Source organism: Chlamydotis macqueenii, chromosome 3, assembly GCF_036417535.1.
Source record: "Chlamydotis macqueenii isolate bChlMac1 chromosome 3, bChlMac1.mat, whole genome shotgun sequence".
NCBI classification, from domain to species: Eukaryota; Metazoa; Chordata; class Aves; order Otidiformes; family Otididae; genus Chlamydotis; species Chlamydotis macqueenii.
The window spans coordinates 45,699,828-45,725,926 of record NC_141558.1 but is presented as its reverse complement, the minus strand read 5'-3'; the positions used below and the strand labels follow the sequence as shown (position 1 = coordinate 45,725,926).

Sequence of the window (26,099 nt, the reverse complement as noted above, 5' to 3'; positions counted from 1 at the left end):
CCCACGTGCAGGACCTTGCACTTGGCCCTCTTGAACTTCACGAGGTTCACATAGGTCCACCTCTCCAGCCTGTCAATATCCCTCTGAATGGCATATATATATGTATATACATGTAAGTTCTAAATCTATAACATTTTTCCTACCTAGTTGTGAATTACTTACATGCATCTTAAAACCAGTCTTCCTTTTGTAAGTACTTTTCACTTATGCTTTGCTATTGATAAACTTCTCCACATAAGAGAGGGTGTACAGTTAGCCAAGTCTAGCATAGGAAGAGCGTGCAGCCTCCAGTGCTTCTGACCAATCTTGGCAAGATTTACCTTCTCAGCATACATGTGCACCTTGCCCTTCTACGATAATTACATCTGTAATGTACGTATTTGCATAAAATGAAGAGGGTTAATATTGACAACAAAGTAGGTAAGAATGACTGTGACAACAAAACTTAATGTATTGGGATTTGTCAAGGTCTTTTTATGCTGTATATTACATATACATCAGCCACATTAGTTTGGTACACAATATTTCCATGTATTTCCGTATATACTTGTGGGTATAGTTATTGTTCATATTAACGTATTAAATACCTTGCGGGAACACTGTATATGTAAACCTTCGTGGTTCTCACTGACTGTCACAGCAGCTTCAATGTATATATCAATTTCATAGAGTACCTTGAAAGAACTGCCAAACCATTGCTGTTAAAACAAAGAAATTATCTTACTGTAAAAACATCTGACGTTAACATGAATTTTACGTTGCTTTCTTCAATTCAATAAAAACGATGTCCGCACTTTTATTTTTCCTTCTGATATACAGATGTAGTAATTACCATACCCCAAGTCCAAATGCCTACATTCTAGTCTTCACCCCACTCAGTTGCCATCTAGTTCTATTGTCTAATTCTTTAACATCTAAAGCCAGTAATGTTTGCTTCTTATTTTAACCTTTCCAACCTGCGAAAGGTTCTGCTTTTGTGCACGCCTGGAAGCTCTTCAGGCTCAACAGCAGCCAGAGAGCTCAGTACTCAATTCAGGCTTAGACCTACTGGAGTGCATAAATAGATGAGCAATTCCTTCATCTCTTTTGCCTGGAGTGCTTGATCTGATAGGTGGTGTTAGAGTATGCCTATCAGATTTGGCTTCATATAAAATACCACAACAGCCAGAGGAAGACATGGCTTCCCTAACTTTTTCTAGTTCTTTATACACTCACCTACCTCAACCTTGCAAGAATATAAATCTATGCTTTAACTCTGAAGCTGATTGTCTTAACCATCAAATTATTGAAAATGCAAAGATAATAGAACTGGGGAATGTCTTTAATCCCTTCCGTTGAAGCATTTCTGTTTCACATAAGAGCATTTAAGATTCAAAAGACCTGCAGAGGAATAAAGAACAGTATAAAACTCAACAGATTAGGAGGAGTCATGGGGCTCAATCTTTTGCCTCAAGGATTATTATCCTTTTAACAGTCAAAGGATAAAAAAGTTATTTTATGTCCAGGACTCTTCCAAGCAAGTCTGTTAACAGCTAAGCTAGAAAGTAATTTTCCTTCTTACAGTCTCTACCTCAATAAAACATTAATTATAGTACAAAAGCTAAGACAGCATCAGCAGTTTGGTTTGCAGCAGATGTGGGTTTAAATCCCCCTCCTACATAGGAAAAAATTGACCTCAGAACTACGATATCCTGTATAAATGCATTAACCACTAGATAATTATATAAAAACTGGGCATCTTCCCTACTAGTCTTTCAAATAAAATGTGATAAAAACATTTAAAGTGTTCATTACTTTGGGTTTTTTTATTTTACTTTTAAAGAAAGTTTAGTAGACTACTGTAAAAAAAAAAGATCTCGAGACATGAAGCCACTTCCACATAGCTATGAGCAACGTCTAATCCCAGGACATGAACCATTCTCCACTTTTCTGCTTACTTTTGACAGTTCCCTGTTCTACACGCTGGGTTTTGTGGCTTATTCTTGCTCCCTATATATCCACTACGGATCCTGAGTACCTAACTCAGGCTATGAGAGCTCCTTTTCAGGATGCAGTTCCTCAAATTTAGGTATTGGAATAAATAACTGATTAGTATAACCTGTCAAAAAATCTGAACACACTGGAAGGAATTGGTCAGTATTTACTTTTTTCTCTCATAAACATTTGAAATAAAACTATTTTGATGCTATTTGAATTTCTTGCATGTAGATTTCGGATCTTATATTTTCATTTTAATGGAAAATATTTCTCAGTTTCTTTTGCATCTCACATCTATTAAGTTGCTCAAAAAAAAATCTCTTGCAGTGCTTGAGTTACTAAATGACAGCAAACTCTCCCAACACAGCATGACTCAGTTTCCTGGCATCATTCATGATCGAAGAAAATGACATAGATTCAAGATATAAACTTATATAAAATAATAGAAGGAAATTATAAGGAAATAAGAAGCTCACCCTTTAAATGCTATTAGAAATCTTCACAGAGCTGTCCAAATACAAACAGAGCTCAGGATAGGTATTTAACTTAGAGATACAATTCTCTTTCAAGGGGAAAGTTCACACTGAGATTAAAAAGACATCATAGGTTTGTGTTTCAAAGCATCTCCAAGCAAGTTGGTTCTGAGAGTCAGTATTGGAAATCCTGCCAATCGCTCAGCAGGAATCTTACAACCATGTGAATTTTGATTTGTTTCCAGAAGTGTCATATGTTTGTCAGTCTGCTCAAACTGATTATCAAAATTTAAGAGGTCCAGGCCTATGTTTAAAGATGTGACTAAACTACATATTAAATCTGAGCATGCTATTGGGAGACAAGAATAAAAATTAGCTACCAAGATAGACACATCTGCAATAGTTTCACTCATACTTTTTGAGTAAATGGGTATAAAACTATGAATCAAACGAGGCTGAAAGATTTTCACAAGCTTCTTGGTCATACCTATCAGCTTCAGGAAGCTCACATCTCAGTTTTACATTTGTTCAGGAAGCAGTGGTCACTCAGTGTTTGGTAAGCAATCTTTCAGGCAGTGAACTTTTACACAAGCCAGTAAAAGTCCTTCTTTTTATGAAAGCAGAATTAGTGAGAACTGAGTAGTGACCATCATGCAGTTTTCCTATCTCTTAATTCAGATTCACTACATTCAGCAGAAATTTTACAAGGAGATTAACTTCCTTCTGTTATCAGATGTTTGCTGCAAAACTTTTTCTCTTTGGAAGAATTCTTCATTTTCCTGGCAGAAAAAAAAAAAAAAAAAAGGACTACAGTGGAATGTGGAAATGATATGGTTTTATTCCAAGAGGAAACAAAATGCATAAATATTCACCAGAGAACTTTCTGTCTCCCTGTGTTCTGTTCATTTATTTTTGAGGATGATGCTCTGAACATAAATCCAGGAAGAAGAGCATTGACAACACAATGGCAGCAAAAGGATTTATGCAAGTAGTATGTATCCTGTCCTCCAAGAATGCCTTTTTTTCATGAATAGAAGTGGTGACTGTGCATATCTGCACAGTGTATCTGTTCCAGAAAACCAGAGTGAATAAGTGGATTCTTTTCACACTATCAGTGGTATGGTGTTTAATAGAAGTTAGGTGAGCAAGACAGAAAGGCTGGGCTTGTGCATTAGACACATATATACACATATATGTACACACACACCATACATTAGAAGTAATCACTTATCTAGTTTTTAAATGCCAACACTGTGTGCTACTCCAACGTTACATGCTATTTAGAATTTCTATGCAGTTACTCAGAGAGGAAATTAAAGATTATATCTGAAAAGTAGTTTAAAAGATGAACATAATGTGAATTAAATGAAACATTCATTAAAGATGCTGGGCAAGTTTTACTCTGATTTACAGCAGTGCTGCTGTCACGCCTGCAATGACATTACACTCGTGTACTGAGGAGAGAAATATGACCCAGTGAAAATGTTCATTCATTTTGGAAGTAAGATACAACTAAGGGTTAGATCCGTATACGGATTTCAGAGTGTAGCCTCAGGGTAAAGTCCACACCTAAAATTCCCAGGTAATTGAAGGAGCCCATTAGGTGATCAGGATTAGCAACCTAATGATTACTAACAGGCAGCTGATGGGATGACACAGGATAAGGAAGCCCATGTCTAAGGTAAGTAGTAGACTGGGATGTACCTGGAATTCTGCCCTTTCCTGAAGCACAGATGCTTACCTCAGTTATAAAATGTAGGAGAAACTGGAATCTGTAAGCCTGATCCATCTCCTGGATTTATTTGCTTATTTTTTCCCTCAGAATCACAGCTATCTTTTATATAGTAACCTTGCAGAGACATAATTTATCTGGGGAGGCACACATGCAGTTTCAATATCTTCCTTATAGCAAGGAGGTTCAAAGCTTCATCTTCTAGCTGCCTTGGGAGCATATAACCACCAGGCCAATATAGAGACCAGTAAGAATACAATGCAATACTTAGATGTTGTACAAACAGAGCAAAAGCACTTACAATCTAGTAAAAATGAAAGCCATTATATGGGTATGGACAAATGATTAATATAAAAAAAAATAAAATAAGATGAGTTAAATAACAGCTAGTGAGTTCTGAACACATGAATCCAGCCACTGGAAAGAGTTGTGTCACAGGAGAAGTTTAACAAAGTCTCAAAGGAAAGCAATAAAGGAATTTTGTTGGAAATGAAGGGCAAGAGAGAGTGAAATCAAAATGCTCCACAGCTGGATAGTTGAAGCTAGCATGAGGTGCTGATTAGAAACTGAGGTTTGTATATATGTATATGTAATGGGTGGGTATATATGTATATCTATCTGTGCATATCTATATACAGACAGAGCCGAAAGTACAAAAGCAAAATTTCATCAAAAATCTGAAATGTGAGAACACCAAGACGCTGGAGAAATAAATATAAAGTGTTACACCTATATGTGCACATGTGCCCCTGTTTGCAAATACACACACTTGAACTGTAGGCTCAAGATGCATATGTCACACCTTCTTCCTTTTCCAGACTGGACAATCTACCCTGAGGTGGTTATCACTTAAAAGATATATCCACAGGGTAACACTGGAATTGAACAGAGCTTGGGATTTAGCCCTCTCCACTCATACATCCCTGCCCCCTATTATTTGCTTTAGCTTTTCAGCTGTCCTTTTCTGTATGAGATGGACAGACATTGGTAGGCAGGTAAACAGACACCTACATAGGCACAGAAAAACAAATTTGTTTTCTGTTGGAATATATTCCTTTAGACAGTAAGAAATATGGCCTGTAATTGCTTTTGATGAGTAGTTGGAAGACAAACAATATATTTTATCTCATAACTTTACAGTCCAACAATCTAATGGTTACTGACTAACTCTGTTCCCAGAATAAATCTTCTGCCTAGTCAGTTGCTCACATTAAGGCACAATTTGAGAATTAATAGTCTGCAGTAACAAAATTTAGTTAGATAATATTCTCTTAAACTACAGAAATCTTAAACTATAGGATCCAGTTTAGACTATAAAGGATTTAGGATGAAATTGAAAGTATGAATCTAGATTGTTAGTTTTGAGTAACCTGATGTGATTATATAAAAATGTATTATTCATCTTTGGATACATAGGCCCTGTAGTTTCTAGCCAATACTTTTGTTTTATTGATTAGTTAATAGTAGATCAAACACTGATAGCTTGCATTGTATCTACATTTTTGAGATAACATCACTGTACAACTTGTTTTTCTAAAGTGAATATCAACATTTTTTTAAAAAAAATCACTCTCCATTTAATATTTAGCTTTTCTTTAACTTCTGCCTTAGTACATGGTTGCATATTTATTCCTAGTCTTCCACGAAATCCAACTGACCTTAACAGTAACTGTTGCTCATGCTACTGTAGGACAGAACTGCAGAAATACTAGATATCTGTAAGATTATCATAGGCCAGCTTGTGAGTAGATACATTATTTTACTGGAAAGAAAAAAAAAAAAAAGAAAAGCAAAGACAAATTAGTCTTTAGGCTTAAAAATACCATTTCAAAGCTTCTCCATAAAAAGTTTTTTAAATTCCTGGGTTTGCTTCTCTTACAAGACACATTTCTCCATAGAATACTATATATATTCATAGATACTTCTCTTTTGTTTTACTATTTAAAAATACATTGACTTTTGAATTAGTGTATTATTGAATTTTATATTCAAAGTTCCCTGGAATGCATAAAAGCATTTTCTCTGCATGCATGATTTTATCTCTTGAGTATATACCTTTTTCTCAAAACTCTTTTCAGTTAAAAATGTTTTTCTTTACCTCTATAAATTATATAGTTGTATTATGCCACAAATTTCAAATTAATTAGCCACTCAATGTATTATTGCTAATAAAACAATGAAACCATTCCCTATTTAACAAAGTTAACACTGACTTTCAGCTTAGGCTATATGCCTGACAGTTCAAATACATTTTTGACCATAAAACAGGTTTGCAAGTCTTAAATGGTTTCACATTTCTCTAAACCATACTAAGAGCATAACATGAATATTTTAAGCAGCTTAGCTTTGATTTAAATATATTTGCTCAGGATATGCTGGCAGTATCCCAAAATGCAGTGTAATACCCTTAAAGCTAGCAATCCCAAACTCAATTTAAGAGAGCAGATAATATGGACTAGCAGCATTAAAGCAAATAAAGTCAATTAACAGGTTTTTTCTTCTTAATTTGTTTCTCTAGCTTGAAATTGCAAAGGATGGATAAAGCTACAGGATTAATGAAGAAAGAAATTAATGGAAATTGAATATAAAACAAAAAAGGGAACAGAGAAATCCAGGAGCTTTTATTCATTACTCAACTCTTAATAAGTGGTTGCAGTTATATAATAATATTCATTTATTTAAAGTAGCCACAGTGCAGAAGAGAAACTCCACCACTGGCATCTTGTAGACATTCACCAGCATGTTATAAGAGAAACAATATGCTAATTTGAAAGCACTTACTTCCTCTGAAAAAGAAATAATGGAAAATAAATCTATTTATGGAAAATAAAGTGTTTATTGTATAAAATATGCCAAATTATCTGTTCCTGAGATTTCCCTCTTACATAAAGACTAATTCAATTCATTGTTAAATCAGTTATGCAGGCTGCTGTATGTGCGTATTGAGATGTTGGTACTTGGGTGTTCCAAGATCAAGATAAGAGGGAAACAGCCAAAAACAGTCACAGAATAGTAGCACATTTTGCAAATGAAAACAAATGTTTGCATTATTTAGTTACTGCTTGAAGATATTTTATAGTTTTCTGCCTACATGTCAGCCAGCTAAAGAGCAGAAAAAACAAGTTCTTTTCATGTGATGCTCTCTACATATACACTGGAAACATTCATTGAAAATTACTGTTGAAAAATTTGCTAATAATTTCTGAGCACTCACTGACCTTATGTTTTAAAAGTAAAATTTTGGTTTTAAATATCTATTATATTTCCATTGATATCTAAAAAGTCAACAGAAGTAACTCTACCAGCACAGCACGTTGTATTTCCCAACAACCATATATCAGGGTTCATAAGTGGTTCATTCTAAAAAACATTTTAGCATATGTATACCCATATGCTTTATTTCTAGATCCATCTGTTTTGATTTTATATATATGCTTCAAAATAAGATTTATTTTATGAAATAGATACACTAAGTGAAATAGAGTTCACAATACTTGCTTCGAACAACAAAGAGGGATTTTATGAACCTATTTTATTAGTTGAATATACACTCGTATATTTGTCATGGACATTGCAGAATCTTTTCTGAAGTTGGAAATTGCATTAAGCTTCTAATCAGTAATTGTAAAGTTAAGATGTAAAGCAAAATGTTTAATAATATTGCTGTGAAAATTTAATCTTGATATTATTGAAGACATTGATTACAGGCTTTAAGCCATTGAATGCCATAATGATAAGTAGATAGACATCTAAACCATTCTCAAGTAACCAGATTTAAGCCCCTTGCAGAATTACTTTATTTCACAGTGTGTTTAGCCATTTAGGATACACTTTTCTAAGACAAGTCTGTAAATATATTGGATCATCCTAGATACACAAAAGCCTTGAACTTGGGTAAAAATCAAATATATTATTTTCAGATTCCATTTGCCTTAAGAAGCATTATACCATTGTGTTATAAAGCCGTAATTGCTTTAGGAATAGTGTGTGTCTCTTCTGTACATACACTTACAGGGAACTTCTGTACATAAACCTTGTATAAACATGACTGCAGGACTAAATTATGGAAACACACCAATGGCCACTTGTATTAAAGGTTCAGAACAAGGAATAGGCAATTCAAAATTACCATCCCAAACACCTCTGCCCTAATTAATTGGATAAACAATTTTGAATTGGATATGCTACCTTTTTCCATCAGCTAGACCACCTGTGAAAATGATTTAACAGCCAAGGCAGTTTTCAAAACCCTGTGAATTATTCAGCCATTACAGAGACCAGAGAAGCTTGTAAGTGAGCAGATCTGGTCACTTTAGCAACCACTAGAAATACAAATTACATCCTAGTTAAGAAATGTAAAATCTTCATCTTTAAATTTTCTAATGCAAAGTCCCAGCATGCAAAGTGTTGCCATTTCCCATGGATTCCTACAAACAGGAGTAACAAGTGGTCAACCTCCTTAACAATCAGGTCATATTGTGTGATCTTTCCTGCTGCTTGACCAGACACAAAACATTCTTATTGACATCCCTGCTACTGTACAAAACATTAACTGGCTTATGGTGTTTAGTGAGCCTTGATTTAAGTGGGGAAAATCTAGTCTAAATTTAGATATAGGATTCCAGAAGAGAATTATACTGCATGAGAGGAGAGTAACTCAAAATCCCTTTATAAAATGACTAAAATGTTCTGGGACAAATTCTGGGTCAAAATTATTCCACAAGTATAGGCTTGGTCTAAATGTTGTCACTTTAGACAATGAGTTTTAATCTCTAAGTGTGCTTTAAATTTTATATAAAATATATATCTAAATATGTGCACTATATATACAAATAATCTTAGATGCAAAATACTGACTGTTTATTTTTCCTTTAAAAATTTAAATAGCGTAAAATATTGCAGAAATAGAAAAGGATAAAGAGCAATAAATACTGAGACTCCAGATTACCCAGCAAATCCATATTCCAACTTGTCATTAACATTTCCTGACTCCTTAATACAAGGTAAGCAATTAATCCTTCAACACTTACATTCCTTAACAGATGTAAACTTTTCTGTTTACTGCCATTTATCCAGTTATAAAATCCCCAGAAGACTGCCTGCCTTTGAGGTTAATTCAGCAACAGAATATTTGGAAACATGAACAAAACCTGACCTCTTAGCAGTCAGAGATTCAACATGCCAAGTTTGAGACAAGAAAAGCTTTGATAACAAAGCAGTAGTAAAATCAACTACTGTCATATGTACTGTTTTCCACATTCAAATACCACATTGCTGATAAAACAAGGAAGAACTTATGTTAAATTTTAAATTCTATGTGTGTTCTGTCCTCTCAGAATAATGGTAAGATGGTTTAGAGTCCTCAGCATGGCTACACCCCCAAGAACATGCTCAAGCACAAGCAGTGAGTGTGGAAAATGCATTCATTGTTCTTGGATTACTCCATCAGGATCCGTCATGCAGAAACACCTTAGGATAATGACTTCGGTTATAGTACAGTAACATCATCTCTGCCGAAACCTATTTAAAAAAAAAAAAAAAAAAAAAAAAACACAAAACCAAAATGAAACAACAACATTTAAAAAAAAAAAAATGAAACCAAACATATCTAGTGCTCTTAGTTGGGTGGAGTGATCCTTGTATCAAATCTTTATGTGAACTCAGACGATAGTCCTATTCTTCTTACCTCTACATAAAGATGGAGAACACTTATTTCATTTTAGGTTCACTACAGTAACACAGACATAAAAACACTATCTCCTCTTAAATACTATGTTAGGACAGGTTGGATGAGATTCTGAGCAACCTGTTCTAGTGGAAGACGTCCCTGCTTCTTGCAGGGAGGTTGGACCAGATGACCTTTGAAGGTCCTTTCCAACCCTAACCATGCTATGATTCTGATTCAATTCCCAATGCTTTAATCTGTGAGATGGTCTTATATGGAATTCAAATAGGGAGGAAGTATTCATGAGCCACATGTAAGCAAGTTACCTAGCTTGAAGCATTGTAGTGCTCTACTAAAATCAGGTGGTACCTGGTTATAATACACATTTTTTCACAATTCAAGGTCTTAATGTTTTATACATAAAATACTCATGCAACAAACATTGACTTCATTTACAGGAAACCCATTTCTATTATGATTCAATATTAAAATACCCAAACTTTTCTAAATACAAAACACACTTAAAATACATTCTAAAATTGCAGATTACAGTTTGGGGGGGTGGGCTGTGAGGATTCTTACTTTTAAGATGACAAATTTAAATAGCAGTCCTACAGGGTTTTATAAGAACAAAGTCTAATCAAGTGATAAGGTAATGGATATAATATGTCAGTGAAAAATACAAAATGTTATGCAATTTATTTGAAATATATATATAAAGGTATTGAGTCACTCTTCAAAACTTTCTAATTATAGCCTTTCATTATGTTATAGATCATTAACTGGAAAGAGGAAGCAAAGGGACAAAAAAAAAAAAAAGAGGATGGGAACAGAGCTGAGATAGTTTATGGCCACTTCAGGAAAAAAAAAAAGTCATTAAAACTAGAAGCAGCATTCCAATTTGTCTATAGATACATTTTTCTTACCAATCATCTTCCTACTAAGTATAAAGAATCCTATTAAAATTATTCAATTCAAAATAGGGGTTTTCCTAAGAACCAAAACTGGTTTTATCTTTTTATATTATTTTAAAATAAAGTAAGAAACTGCTAGTAAGAAATTATTAGATTATGTGATACTACTTTTCCATATCTGTTTCATGGCAGGATCAATGGTTTTATATATTTGCCATATCTAAAGGGCTGATGCACAATTCTTCAGTCAGTGATTTTTGCGTTTCAGATAACTCATCTGATGCACAATTTCATCACTGAATTACACATTTTTGAGTTTGCTAGAAGTTAGTGACCGAGGTCTGGAAATTTCTGTCTCTTAATTGCACATTCGCTGAAACACTATTAATATGGAATTAAGTACACAAACTAGCCTGTAGGATTTACTGAAACCAGTGTGAAGGACCTTTGGCCCTCACATGTGGTTTTCTTACACAAAAACTCTAAAACAACTGTTATTTCGTATCTTCATATATACACAAAAGAATGGCTAATTCTGCCTGACTATCCCTTTTAGAACATCATTCTTCCACAGCAACGATATCCCCACAAGGAGTCCTTTAGCAACAGTTAATATGTTAATAATTTACCATTCTACTTGACCTGAAGTACCTTACAAATATTCCCTTAGAGACTGAGAAAACTCTGCAAAGACATTTCTGAACACTTAGAATTACCAACAATGAGGTTACAGTTTAGATTTCCGTCATATACAGAGACAGTGTAATTTATGGTTTCCTGATAACGACAAATTACCGTTCCTGTTCTAGAAGTGTAAGAATTAGGGATTATTTGTACAGACACTAAAGAAAAAGTTATTGTAACCAGATTGCAAAAAGGAAGTAGCAATATTTGGTTTTATCAGAAAACAGACAGCTCATTCATACTGACATCCTTCAGAATGCTGACTCAAAACCAAGCTCACAAAATTTCACTTAATAAAGGAAATAATATTACATCACTATGCATCAAAAAAAACCCCAAAACAAATAAAACCACATGAAAACAAACATACAAAAAAAATCCCATGGATTCCAAGCTTTTCCAAAATTGAAAGCCAAAAGTTTCAAAATTTAAAAATGCAAACATATGGCCATTACACAAAAAATACACAGTTACTGCACAGACGTTGTTTTATAAAATATCAGTTTTGTGTCACATGCAAAAAAAAAATGTTTATCCTTTTAGAATTTAATAAAATAGAATCATTAAGATTGGAAAAGATCTCCAAGATCATCAAGTCCAATTGTCAACCCAATATCACCATGCCTAATAAACCATGTCCTGAAGTGCCACATCTACAAGTTGTTTAAATATCCAGGGATGGTGACTCCACCACTTACCACAGGGCAGCCTGTTCCAATGTTTGACAACACTTTTGGTGAAGAAATTTTTCCTAATATCCAACCTAACCCCACCCTGATGCAACTTGAGGCCATTTCCTCTTGTCTTATCACAAGTTACTTGGAAGAAGAGACCAACACCCACCTCCCTACAACCTTTTTTCATGTAGTTGTAGAGAGCAATGAAGTCTCCCCTCAGCCTCCTCTTCTCCAGACTAAACAATCCCAGTTCCCTCAGCCACTCCTCATAAGACTTGGTCTCCACACCCCTCACCAGCTTTGTTGCCCTTCTCTGGATATGCTCAAGCAATTCAACAGCCTTCTTGTACTAAGGAGCCCAAAACTGCACACAGTATTCAAGGTGCAGCCTCACCAGTGCTGATTACAGGGGCACGATCTCTTCCCTACTCCTGCTAACCACACTATTTCTGATACAAGCCAGGATGTTGTTGGCCTTCTTGGCCACCTGGGCACACCGCTGGCTCATGTTCAGCCAACTGCCTAACAGCACCCCCAGGTCCTTTTCCACTGGGCAGCTTTCCAGCCACTCTTACCCAAGCCTGTTGCATGGGGTTGCAGTGACCAAAGTACAGGACCTGCCACTTGCCCTTGTTAAACTTCATACAATTCACCTCGGCCCATCAGTCTAGCCTGTCCAGATCCCTCTTGAGCCTTCCTACCCTCAAGAAGATTAATGCTCCCACCCAATTTGGTGTCTCTTGCAAACTTACTGAGGGAGCACTTTGTCCCCTCATCTAGATCGTTGATAAAGATACTAAACAGAACTGGACCCAGCACTGAGCCCTAGGGAACACCACTTGTGACCAGCCGCCAGCTGGATTTAACTCTGTTCACAACTCTCTGGGCTTGGCCATCCAGACAATTTTTAACTCACCACAGGGTACACCTGTCCAAGCCATGAGCCACCAGCTTCTCTAGGAGAATGATGTGGGAGATCGTGTCAAAGGCTTTGCCAAAGTCCGGTTAGATAATATCCACTGTCCAGTATTCTCATTTACATCTTTCTACAAAAAGACAAATGAGCTAAATTTCCATAACCCTACTCCAGAAACACATTTGCATAACACTTTCTGCTGCAAGGCTGAGTGCCCATTTTTGAACGAGTAGTGCTTTACTGAGTGTTTCTATTTCCTTGATTCTTATTCTTCCTTGCCATTGTTATTTATATCATATTTAACTTTTATTTTAAAATTCTCTTTTCCTCTACAATATCTAAAGATTTGCCATTATTTCATCCACATATTAAGACTGTGTTATTTCCTAACCTTCATTATCTTAATCTCCAATAACAGCACAGGAACTCACTGACATCACTTTCTATATTCTCTGACTATGGATATTGTAAAGAACATAACATAAGAATGGCTATAAACTAGCATGAAAAAGAACCATTTTTCCAACACTTTACCTATGCCCAACACAGCGTAATATTCAAAACTTAAGGGAAAGAAAATAAAACAACAGAAACATGGAATAATTCTTATTCTGGTTTCTCTCACTTTCACGTTCCTTACTTAGGGACTCACAGAGCCAGAAGTAGTGGTGGTGTCCAGTGGAAACCTTTCTTGCTTAAATGTATGTGATTATGAGGGGGTGGGAACCAGAATATTCTCTGGGAATTAATAATGTTATTTTATTTTCTATTATTCGTACTTCCTTTCAATTTTTAAACAACCTACTTGAAAACATATCATTTACAATATTATTTATTTTAAAAAATTAATAACCATTTGTTAGTCTACTTTCTGTTTTTCATAATTTTCCAGATTTCTAGAAAGACTGTCTTTAAATAACAATATATTTATAGCTTTATTAGTTCCTTTACTAATGATGTATTTTCTTCAAAGAAGGTGATGCTTAAACTAGCTTTAAGAGAGTCCTACCAACTGTCATTTGTGTTTTGAAATTCTTAATAAAATTTCTTCTTATGAAATATGAGATTGCACTTATACTAATTCTGATAAAGAAAAAGGTGAAATGCATGTCTTGAATCACAAAAGTCCACCCTAGGGAAAAAGACACTGATATCATCACAGGAAGTTATAGTTATGCCTGAAGCCCATTATTTCAGATAGTTGCAGCACATGAAAGACATTTTTTTAAATGGAACTTATGTCCATTTGAAAAGTTTTGCATCACTTACTGTCTGTATGACTGCCCACAGTGCTTGTATAAGACAAAAAAAAAATAAATAAAAAAGGAAATTATTTTGTTGCTAGTGAAAGAAAGATTATTTTTTAAAAAGACCATACATATTGCAAGCAAGATAGTGCTATTGAAAATAGACTAGCACTTTTTATAGAAGAATTTTAAATATTATTCCTAGTTCTAATATAAACTTTGTGTTCAAAGACTCTTTCCTGTGATGCAAATCAATCTAAACAAGTTTCTTAAAAATCTGAAATTCTATTGAAAGACATATAATTTCCAAAGAATATTAAAAATGGCATTAAGAGAACTAATTATAAAACCTGAGCTAAAGATATTTTTAAAAGCAAAAGCACTGTAATCCTCTGCACTTCCAGCTCACTATCACTGCGAATATAAAATCTTGTACTTAGGATAGGGTGTTTCAGAACTCATAAGGCACATCTGAAAACCTCAGTATACTCATGTCCTTTGCCAGCCCCGGTAGAAAATCATTTTGTATTACAGCATAATCATCTTCACCAACTGCAAAATATGTCTTTTAACACCCAGACTAGCCCCTTCCACTTTTCTTCTCAGTTTGCTTAGCAAAAGCAGCTCAACTACCTTTAGAATGACACCAAAGTCAATATTTTCTGATTTTCATTGGTTTTGTTTTCTGCCAAAGTAGACAAAATCAGCTTCCATGGATTACTTCATCTTCAGAGCTAAATGAACTCTAAAACATAAGCTAATATTTAGTCACTTCCTTCAACTTCTTCTTTTTAAAAATTATGGTTCAATGGGACAATTCATTGAAGTAAAATCCCTTCTGGTTTTCCACCTATTAACCATATTTGTGAAGTTACCCACATAGGTAAGCTTTTGTGAAAATTATGCCTAATCAGATATGGAAGTAATGAAGACTCTTCTGTCTCCCCAGGAGTTCCTCTACTTGCTCAGCAAAAAAAAAAAAAAACTGTATGCTCATCCTCAGCATATCACAGCTTTGTACAATGGAGGTCCAGAAAATCTACCGAAAGGTTTGTTGCAGTGCTGTAGTTTTAAGCTACCCAGCTAAGAAGAAAACAAACTGTAGCAGAAATCAACTTTAATATGACCTACTGATCTACTGTAGCACTAGTCACGCCAGTAATATTAGCATAGTTAAATCCTCTTAAAACAGTATCAAAAGTAAGTTGCTATGAGTCTTGCTCAGACACAGATTTTGCTTACACTAAGAATATTGCTCCACGGCAAGTTGAGTTGACATGTTAACAAGTACCATTTCCACTTTCTTAGCAGTTGGAGGAGGGAGGCGGGTGTTGAATGCAGAAGAGCATGTATATATCCACAGCTTCATTCACAGAACTGAGATTTTCTTTCTTAGGGTAGCAAATTATCTTTTTTCTTTCTTCATGAATATGTTTGTGTGGTTTTTGCTGAACTTCATAGCTTCTTTTCAGAAAATTTTTTGTTTTCACAATCACTTTGAAAATATTCATGAAGATCACACCATGTGAGAACAGATACTGTCACCTTCACAGCTCTTTGCTATCCCATGCTCACTACTTGTCAGGAAGCAGATGGGTAGTCCTTGTAAGTTCTTCCATCAAAGACCCCTGATGCACCCTCAGGCAATTCTCCTGGTTCATGTTAAAGACAACTCCAGCAAAGCAGACGTGCTTCTGCTTTATTTTTTTTCCTTTTTTTTTTTTTAATATATATCTTTTGCATTTGGTCGACTACAGCAAGAAAACGTTTGGACGTGCACACATTCACACAGGACTATACTTATAAGAATACTGTTGCCTAGCTCCTTTATTCATGTGACAAAGATACTGTGTTACTCTGAATGGCTGCCAGGAAAATAAGTGATAAAGAGACTTATCAGAAGCCAAATAATCTATTGTTAATACAGATTAGTGAAAATATTGCTGTTAACTTCTGTAAGTATATAACCAGAGTGGAGTAGAAGACAAAGAGCTTGTAATTTGCTGTCCTTATAACCATCAGATGAGTTCTGATGAATAAGAAACCAGTCACAGTGCAACCTCCAAGTAGAACAGATTTTTTGGAACCGTCTGTAGTAAAAGGGGAAAAAAAAAAAAGGCTTCCAAGAACATGTATTGCAACTTTCTTACAAACTAGGAGCCAGTCAGGAGAGTGAAGGAAATCAATGTAAACAGAGCTCCTGTGCCCACAAGACAGCTAGATACAATGTTTTTATCCAACTCAAGCATCTTCCCATGAATGAAAAGAGTGAAAACGCTCTTAAAAGCAATCCACACTGTTTATATGAGATTATGGTATACTCTTACCTTAAATTAAAAAAAAATGCAATGTTTAATCAATATTAATGATCACAGAATGATAGAAATGCATAGCTAAATTTAAAATCTCCAATGTCTAGGCACAAAAGGTCACAAACGGGTAACACTGAAGATGTTGTGAGTAGGTAATGTTGATTTGATCTTTAAATGTGATTTTTCATTGTTTGAAAAGGTTTGAAAAGACATTAGGAAATCTGATTTAATGCATTTTTGAACACATTTTTCTTAGCCGTATCACAGTTACACAGTAAGTTTCTGCAGGCATATTGAATGTCGTGAATGATAGAGTCTGCCGAGATCTGAAGAGATAAGCATTAATAACAGTCATATTTTATAGTCTTTCCTTCTCAAGGACATCCAAACACATACATATAGCAGTACTGAAATAAAGTCACGTGTATCTTTCACAAATTTCTATTATCTTCCCTCAGTTGCTTACAGATGAGGCCTGCACAGGGCTTACCACTTCCTCTGAACTGACCCACTGTATGTTTCCTTCAAGGCTAAGAAAAGATCAAATTTGGGCATAAACAGATTTTTTAAACTATGTTTTTAAAGAGTTTCAGAATGGAAATACAAATTCAATAAAATCGGCATTCAGCTAATGTGAATTAATGTATTTCCCAATTATAAAGATGGAATTCTGTAAGGTCCATAAATGAATTAACCTTCTGATGTGTTGATGACAAAACAGTGTTATCTCAGGACAAATACTGTTATCTAAGGACCACAGTGTAGCTGTACTTTAAACTACACCTTCTGTAGACACCAGTCGCAATACTATCAAAGAACTTGTTTTTTCTATACCCCAAGCAGAAACACCTACAAATGAAAATACTTTTAAAATATATAATCTAAAAAGGTGTATTTCATTTGAAAGATACATAGCATTTTGAAAAGACTAGACAATAATAATGTTCAAGGAAATCTGAATCCAGGCTGATCCAAATCGTTTACAAATTTTGAGCCAAGTGTATCTTTGCAGGAAATGTAAAAAGAGTAGTCTTGACCACCACACCCATGGGTCACTTCTAATTTTTGCCCAAAAAAAAAAAAAAAAAAAAAGGCCAAAAAAGAAAAGCTTTGTGGTTTTAATTCGTTAAGAATTACTTTTTAATTAGATTAAGAATACATTTTTTTGAGCTTCTGTTTAGTGTTTTACATAGTATTACAATACTATGTAGTCTATCCAGAGCTGGCTGAGCTCCAGTAATTGAAATAATGATCATTACATGTTTGTTCTGTACTCCTTGCATTACTGAAAGCTTTGGCTGTTTAAATTGAAAGCACTACATAAACCTAAGACTGTTATTGCTGTATAATAAAGGAGCCAAAAGACTCGGGGCAAGAGGGAAGCACAAAATTACAAGTATTAATATGATAGTGGTCTTTGATTTTCCACATTTCAATTCAGATGTGATGCCATAATGACACTATGTTATCATATTGTTTAATCTAATCTTCCAACATACATTACAGTATATTACAAAAAGCTTATTTGGGAAACATTAATTTGCCTTGCAGATTGAGGAGTATGGAAATAAGGCACCTTCTAGCTTCTCTTTTGCATTATTGACAGAATTTCTGGTAATTGTTCCTCTGGAAGAGATTAAAGAGGGTGAAGGTTAAAACTTAGAAACAGACAAGGTAAATAAATTAAGTAGGGGACAAAGACCTGCTGTTATTTGCAATAACTACACAATGTTTGGTTTATTTTTCTTCTAACTAGACGGAACTTTCTCTTGTATATATAAAAAAAAAAAAACCTCTAATATTTGAGTTTAGAAAAATCTCTTTTTCTCTGCTTTCTTATCTCCGGTGACAGAAACTATTTCATCCAGTGACCACATTTAAATGGGAGGTATTACTTGAACTTTGCATCACTTCAAAAGACAAGTAGCAGTCAGTAAGAAGCGAGTTATACTTCCCAGCATCCAATCTGTCAGACAACTGTGTGAAAATCCTTTTACAAGGCTGTTGGTGTTCCAAACACTGGGATCTAGGGATATTCCAGAAAGCCCACACCGATGAAAGCTTTCTTAACCTACATTAAATCTTGATAATGCAATAATGAGTCTTTTAAAAGGATAATTCTAATTCCCCTATCTAGTGCAATAAAGACTGTATACAGCTAATCTGCTTTGCCCTTTCAATTAAACTCGTCCAGGACGTTCTATGTAGTCAGCACCCTGAATGAGTCATTAAAATTCTCGTTCTGTAAGACTTGTGTGCAGCGCACCGTTGTTTCTAAATTCCATTAAATCCAAATGGTCTTTATCGCCCCATGACCACTGTGACTTCAATCAGGCAATTTAATTACCTTACAAAATTGTCAGCAAAAATAGCAAAGAAAAACAGGAAGGGCTGTGGCGTTATCAAATTGAAATCTTCCTCTGTGCTGTTTAATCTAGACCGGTCAATAACAATGCTTCTCACCTCCTTGCTACCTTCCCGAGGCTCTTAACCTTACTCTTCTTTCACAGATTTCTCTTGCTATTTGTAAGACTGATTTTGAACTCCTCTCCGTGAGGATGTTAACACATATTGAAAGTTTCTTGTCCTTGGCAGGAAAATTTTCATTGGCTCTAAATATTGGAATTACCAAGCCGTGGACTTCTGCGGGATGCCACAAGCGTTTATTTTGCAGATTTTCATCGCACTCATAATCTGAAGGTAGACTGCCTTCCCCCCTAAAACCAGATACGTACATTTTCTCATGTCTCTCCTAAATAGTTAGAAAGGTTACCTCCTTCCACTAAAAGGGTGTCAGTGAAAAATCCAAAGGAAACAAAGTGCACATCCAGGAGCTCTAAAGCAGATCCAGTCTAGGAAAACTCTACATGATTACCCAGCAGGTACTTTTCACTTCTACTCTTGTCTCATACTCTTTTGTACACTGCTATTCAGAGGCTTGGATGGTTTTAAATGCTACGGTGTCAAAACGGTCACCTGAACCGCAGAAGCGTGTGCTTTGACACCCACTGACAACTGCACTGGCAACTGGACGTGGTGAGGTGGCCTCTTCTCTGGTTTTGCCACCCTAGATCTCGTAAAAACAATTTTGCGGAGATGAATACAATCTGTTTGAGCCAGAGAAGCTCAGTTAAGATGCCAGATGAAACCCGGGCCAAATCTTCACGGAGGAAGTCTAGTATAGACTAGTATAGTAATTCTCCTCTCCAGGTTCCCATAATGGAGTTGAGAAATGAGGTGTTTTTTTCTTCAGTCCCAAAGATTACGTGATCATATGCAGCTTTGTTTTAATAATAACAACAACAGCAGCAGCAACAACAATAACAATAGCAGGACACTGAGTTAGGCTTTGTAAGAGTTTAGTGTGGGGTTTTTTGGTTTGTTTCTTTTAGGGAAAAAAATAAAAAGTAAGTAGTACAAAACGTTTCCGGTAAGAGTTCAAAACTCTCCCTTGGTTCTTTGAGAAGTGTTCTCATCTCTTTCTTGGCTTTCTTCTGCTTTTAAGCTGGAAGAACTCCACACGCACACACACACACCGGCTCTTCCCCTTTTGGCTCATTTTAACGCAGAACATTCAGCTCCCTTCCCCATATGCCTCAAGTCAGGCAACTCCAAAGCAAGAAAAAGTCGAGATTACAGACACGGGCCTCCACTTTTTTTACCTTTCTTTTTGAAGGTGCTGAAGAAAACAAAATCTCTCACAAAGTGGGGAAGCCACTTATCAGGCCAGTGGGCCCCCTGCGGTGGAGATCTTTAGTCTTTCACCACACTTTCGCGAATAATGAGTTATCTGAGAGGGAATGAGAAAAAGCAATGACCAAATCGCTTTCACTTTCCACTCACAGGTCCCTTTTCACACCTTTGCTGTAGGAAAGACGAATTGATCACGGCAGCGCAGACAAGGCCCGAAACGGGCAATTCAGACAAAGGAGGGTATTTTAGAGTGCTCCAGATTTTAAGGAGCTGACATTCACGCTCCGTGCAGGAATAGGTAAGAAAAGAAGGGGTTTAACAGCCAGGGCTCTTACTGCCCCAGGCAAGGGAAGGGGCGGGTTTCTGGAAAGAGAGCTGAGCGGTTCCAGGTGGTGAACAGCTCTGAACGGCTTGTTAAGGGCAAAGCGCTGGGATGCCCCCAGGGAGGTAAAGGCAGGGGCGAGGGCGTTTACGAAGGGGTGCGGAGGCCGGCCCGGATTGTAGATCTGCCGGGGGTTCCCGAGGAGCCGCTGCCCTGGGTCTGCTCTTACCCAGGAGCCGTGGGAGTAGGAAAGCTGCGAAACGTGACACACGACAACGGAACGGGTCTGGCGGCCACCACGTTATTTTGGCTTTTGTAGGACGCCAAGTGATAAGGAAAAGGTTTCCATCACACTTAGCACAGCGGGGAGACAAATAGGAGGCTGCTGCTTTTCTCCCTCGTCAGGCTGGGACCTGTCCTTTCTTCCGCAGCAGTGGTTTGGGACGGTTCCCATTTGAAACCCTCGACTACCGTGGGCACAAGCCTCACCCACAGCGTTTCCTGGGCTTGCTTATGGGGAGCTGTTCAGAAAGGGCGAGGGAGGAAGCTTGGCCGCATGCCCCAAAGCAAGGTGTCGTTTAGGAAGGACGAGATGCCCAAATATCTCCTTGTCCTACTCCAGCAGCAGCAGCAAGCAGAAGCCCACGTCCCTGAGTGAGTGGGGAGGGAATTATGCCACCGCATCGGCTTCTCCCTGGGTTTGAACCATAAGGCGCAGGCAAAAATAATCCCCCCGCATTTGACAGATAACCCAGGCGGCTCGACTTCCCTATTTCTAAAAGGTAGCTTGATAGAGAGAAAGGACCTGCTGGCTAGTCCCAACAATGAGAGAAGCCGTGGGAAGGACAATGCGAATCCCCGGTGGTTAATTTGCACAGGAGGAATGAGGGGGCTGGAGCTCTGGCAGGCTTCAAGCTCTCCCCTGTTGCCATAGCGCTGCCGGCTGAGGAAGAAGAGCGGGGGGGCTGGCAAGCTGCCTTCTGAAGGGAATCTCCTCAGCTCTCGCTTCTTCTCGGGAAGGACTTCAAGGGAAGGCACCAGCATCCCGTCCTCTTGGTCGCAAGGACATCCCAAAGGGATAGATAACATAGGAAACCGGAGGGGGTGACGAGGAACTCCCCTCTAGGAAACAAGCAAAGCATTTCCACAGCTCACTCCCTGCTCCTTCCCTCCTCCCAGCCATGCCCTACCCAGAGGCAGAGATGTCAGCCTCGGGGGAAGCAGTGGGAGTTCTCTCGAGGTCAGAGACACAGTCACTCCACACCTGGACGAGGCTAAATCCAGGCTCCTTAAAACAGAGACGTGCAACAGGCCCGGCTGAGCAGGGCAAAAGTCTTTCTCACTCTCTCTTGAGTGTAATATTTTCCATACTAAAATAAACTAACCAACCTTTCCCTACCTACTCCTGAGCCTCAGCGATGGGTGGGCGACAATTCTTTTGAAAGACAAGAAGAAGCCTGCCGTGATTCAGAAGCAGACTCACACTTCGCTGCTGCGAACGATTGGAGTGAGCACGACCCGTTAACCCACGGTGTGACCAGGAGGCAGCTGGGGAGGGAAGCTAGCCTAGGAAAATACATGCACCCGCAACCCTGTCACTGGGCGCCGGAGTCCCTTCAGCCTCGGTATTATTTATTACTCTAATTATTATCAAAACTCTGCTCTCCCGGGCTATATCTGTAGGTGCACAGAACTAACAATTCAGAGAGAATGCAAATCTAAAGGAGGAAAGCCCACCTCTTGCTAACGGTGTGGCCGGGAAGATGTTTGTTGACATAGCCACCCTTGAAAGTAATTCAGACTCCTAGAGACCGACCTTCGGCACCAGTTTATGAACCTCGGTTCGTGGAAGGACAAACAGCCGGACCATGCCAGATTACAGGCAGCACTCATTTCACGGCCATGATTATGGATCAGACTGAATGCAAAATAAACCCCGCAGTGACATACGGGCCCGTTTGGCCATGTCCAAATAAATAAGCATTCCTGAAGACGGTTGCTAAGAGCAACGTGCCTTAAGCACCACCTTTAGACCAGATGGAAGCAGAAAATAACTACTACTAGGAATTCAGCACACGAGGTCGGTAACAACCTGGTGACTTTTTAATCATTACCCACCTTCCCCTCCACGTAAAAGTGCGTGCGAGGGGAGGGAATTTAAACAAAATTAGATACCGCTATTCCCGGGCGAAGGCAAGAGCTCTCAGTGCCCCACAGAAACGGATGTAGTGGCTGCTCCAGCTTACCGGAAGACCCCCCCCGCCTCGGGCGACACAGCCGCCCTCCGACGTGGGGTTAACTTTCGTCTCCGTCCTGCCCTTCCTTACTGCGAGACTGCTGTAGGGGAAACAGTGGCTGAAATTCCTCCCTCACAAGCTTTCTGACACACGCGCGCGTAGACAGGCAGAGCTGTAAAGATTGGCTTCATGGTCCAGTTGGGACAGTCTTTAGACTGTAAAACCGCTCTGCTCTTCTTGAAATTTCATACTGGCCTATGACTTGTCTCTCTTTCCACCCCCCCACCCCCCTCCCACCCCCACTCCCCCCTTCCGGGAGGGGAACTCATAGAACTTTCCTTGCATAGAAAAGCTCTGGTTTTGAAGCATATCGCAAAGGCTCTGTCACGACCACCGCTCAATACATAAATCATCTCTTCTTTAACCCTAAATGCCACTGAAGGGGCAAGCAACCCAGCAGACGCTTCAAGGGAAACCAGCCCGAAGGTCTCGCATTACAGCGTCGCGCCCACTCGGGATCTACTCGGGGGAACCGGAGTCGGGCGGCCGAAACTTAACAACTAGTTGACAGGTTTTTAACTGATCAAGCACAATATTAGCCACGCTTTCCACTACTACGTAAGCAAAAAAAAAAAAAAAGGTACATCACCAAGAAACGCCAAGCAAGCTGCGCAGAGCCTTAGGCAAACGCGTTTGCCAGTCATCTTTTTCTCTCTATTGTTATTATAATTATCATCATCCTCGTGCCGTTACTACGGCTACAATGAGCTGCAGCAACAGAAAAAAAAAAAAACACAAAACACACAGGAATTCATCCCTGGGGATGCAAAATAAAGAGGGACTTTGATGCCTGCCTCCGGTAGCAGGTCCCAGTTCTCCCCCCAGCACCCCCTCCTGAGTCAATCCTAGGTATATCGCGTTCAGGCTTAAATGCACAATGAAAAAAGTGTCGGGAAATCTTACCAAATCTTAATACATGTGTGGTTCCTTGAGAATATCCAATCCACAGTAAGCAAAGAAGGAGTCTAATGGTGCATCTGAAGACTGGATTAGTTAGAATAGGGGAAATAATCTTCATGATGTTTCTACGCACACACGCGCTGTCTTACTTCCCCCTGCTAAGCCGTCAGGTTTCCCGGTACGGTGAGAATGAGGATACGTAAACTGGTGGCCCTCAAACACGATCACGGCATGGTCACAGAGAGAGGAGAGAGTCTACGCTTCCCAAACCCATTAGCAATCCCTGCATGTTCTTCATTCACTGCGCCAAGGAGCAACCTTCAACTGCAAGGAATGGTGGGACATCCATGTTAGTCGGGGGAGAATCCTTGAGAAATCCAAACACACACAATGTCCAGCCGAGTAAACCTGGGAGGCGAGAAAGGAGGAAAATCAATAGGTAATCCAGCTCGAGAAATCGCTGAGGTATCGCCACATAGCGAGAGTCAACGAGCACCAGCCCTTTCACTGGCGAAGCTTTCGCCGCGCTCTCATTCTACTGCACTGCTGCACAGCTTCTGACGCGAAGCCAAGATTAAGTGAGAGAATTTGAGATAGCTCTTCTCTTTTTAAGGCTGCCTGCCAGGCAGCCTTCCCAATTTCTATTATGCAACCGATCCGATGGCTTAGCGTTATCGGAGGAAGAAAAAAAAAAAAAAAAGCCCAGTTTTATTCAGACGCTTCTAATTGTTATTAGTATTTCAGTTGTTCTGAACAATAGCTGTAAGGGTCTGTAGCGGGAGAGCGAGGGGGTTATGGGGGAGAAGGGAGTTGCTTGTGTGAAAATCAATTCATGCATTTTAATAGCTGACTGCCTGGGTCGAAATCACTTAGCTTTAGAGTTGTGAAAAGGGAGGCTGACAATAAAATCATGCAGATTATCAGAATAACGTTTAGAGTGGAAAAAAAAAAAGATCACGTTATTTACATTTACTGTTAGTAATGTTAATGTAAGAAATGGGGTAAATGCGATGGCTGGTGTACTGACTGTCCTTAGGAACTTGCTCCGGACCCAGTGACTACGGAGCACTAGCCTGCTTTTGCAAGCTAAACAGGAATCAGCACCGCTAGAACAGCCTTTTTGAATACACAGACCTGTTTCCCTTAACTTGCTTGAAACTGTAATGTTGCTTCAAGGACAGAAACTTGGAGATTTACTAGTTTATATTTTGCACTTTATTCTGCCACTCTCTTGTTTTGCACTCTGCTTTCCTTTCACTCTAGTATTATGGAAACGTTGCTATTCCTCCCTGTACTGGGAGATCTATGTAGTTTGTCATTTTGCAGTCCTCAGTGAGAACAATAGCACTTTCCAGTTTGATAATGGGATACTGAGTTTGTATCTGCAAGTGCAGTCAGAGAATTTTGTCTTTTGGCCAGGTGCTCTAAAGAAGGTAAGTCTTACCCTGTGGACTACTTCAGATTTTCCTTGGAAATACAATTATTTTTGTGCCTATATCCATTAAAATACGTTTAACCAGGACTGTCAGACTTTGCAACCTAAATGAAGCTTTTGCTGAACCTACCTAAGCTTTATTACAAATATTAAAAGATCATTCCTAGATTCCCCACCAGGAAAATGAATTCATTTTATTCTACATTCTGCCTACAGACATCTTTTGTCTCCTTTATCTCCCTCTCTGCTTTTTATTACTAAAGAAAATATCACTGAGAGACTTCCCCCACAGATACATACAGATGAACATAGAATAAACCTAACTTTATAGAAATAAATACCAATGATGCCAAGCCACCCGTGGAATCTATCAGAAGCAGAGCACGGCAGAGGTGAGTTGGAGTTTATTCTTAAATAACATCTGTGTATTGTGAACATGTAAATAAGTAACAGCAGCATTTAAATGATAACCTGTAATTTGGTGCTCTGTATCCCTAAAAGCGTTAGCAATTCACAGTAACTTTTTATCATTGTGGCTTACTGATTTCCTCTGCACGCATTTACTTAAAACACTGTAAAATGCTGATGAAAAGAAATGCATATTATGAGAGGGGATTATTAAGCATCATTGATTTTTTTTTTTCTTAAGATGGAGGCATAACTGCAGTGTCAAAAATAAGTATCATGAATGGCTAGTTCTGCAGTCTAGCAGGGAATTCAATCAGACGATTTGACTATTGGAGCACTTTAAAAAGAACACCTAGTGTCAAAAGCAAGGATATCTAGCGACTCCTTCAGTTCACACTTAGAATATCTCCCAGTAAAAATGTAGAGAAATGCTTTTTCTTGTATTTT

The 26,099-nt window shown here is 38.0% G+C and overlaps 1 protein-coding gene across 1 annotated transcript in view; it reads right to left on the bottom strand.

Annotated features, from left to right (window-relative positions):
* The window catches only part of GRIK2 (glutamate ionotropic receptor kainate type subunit 2), a 386,634-nt gene extending 362,707 nt beyond the window's left edge, over nucleotides 1-23,927 (bottom strand). Inside the window, exon 1 of the mRNA XM_086745932.1 lies at nucleotides 23,813-23,927. Within this exon, the coding sequence (XP_086602058.1) occupies nucleotides 23,813-23,927 (115 nt within the window). The remainder of the gene's footprint in view (nucleotides 1-23,812) is intronic.
* Nucleotides 23,928-26,099: the final 2,172 nt, after the last annotated feature.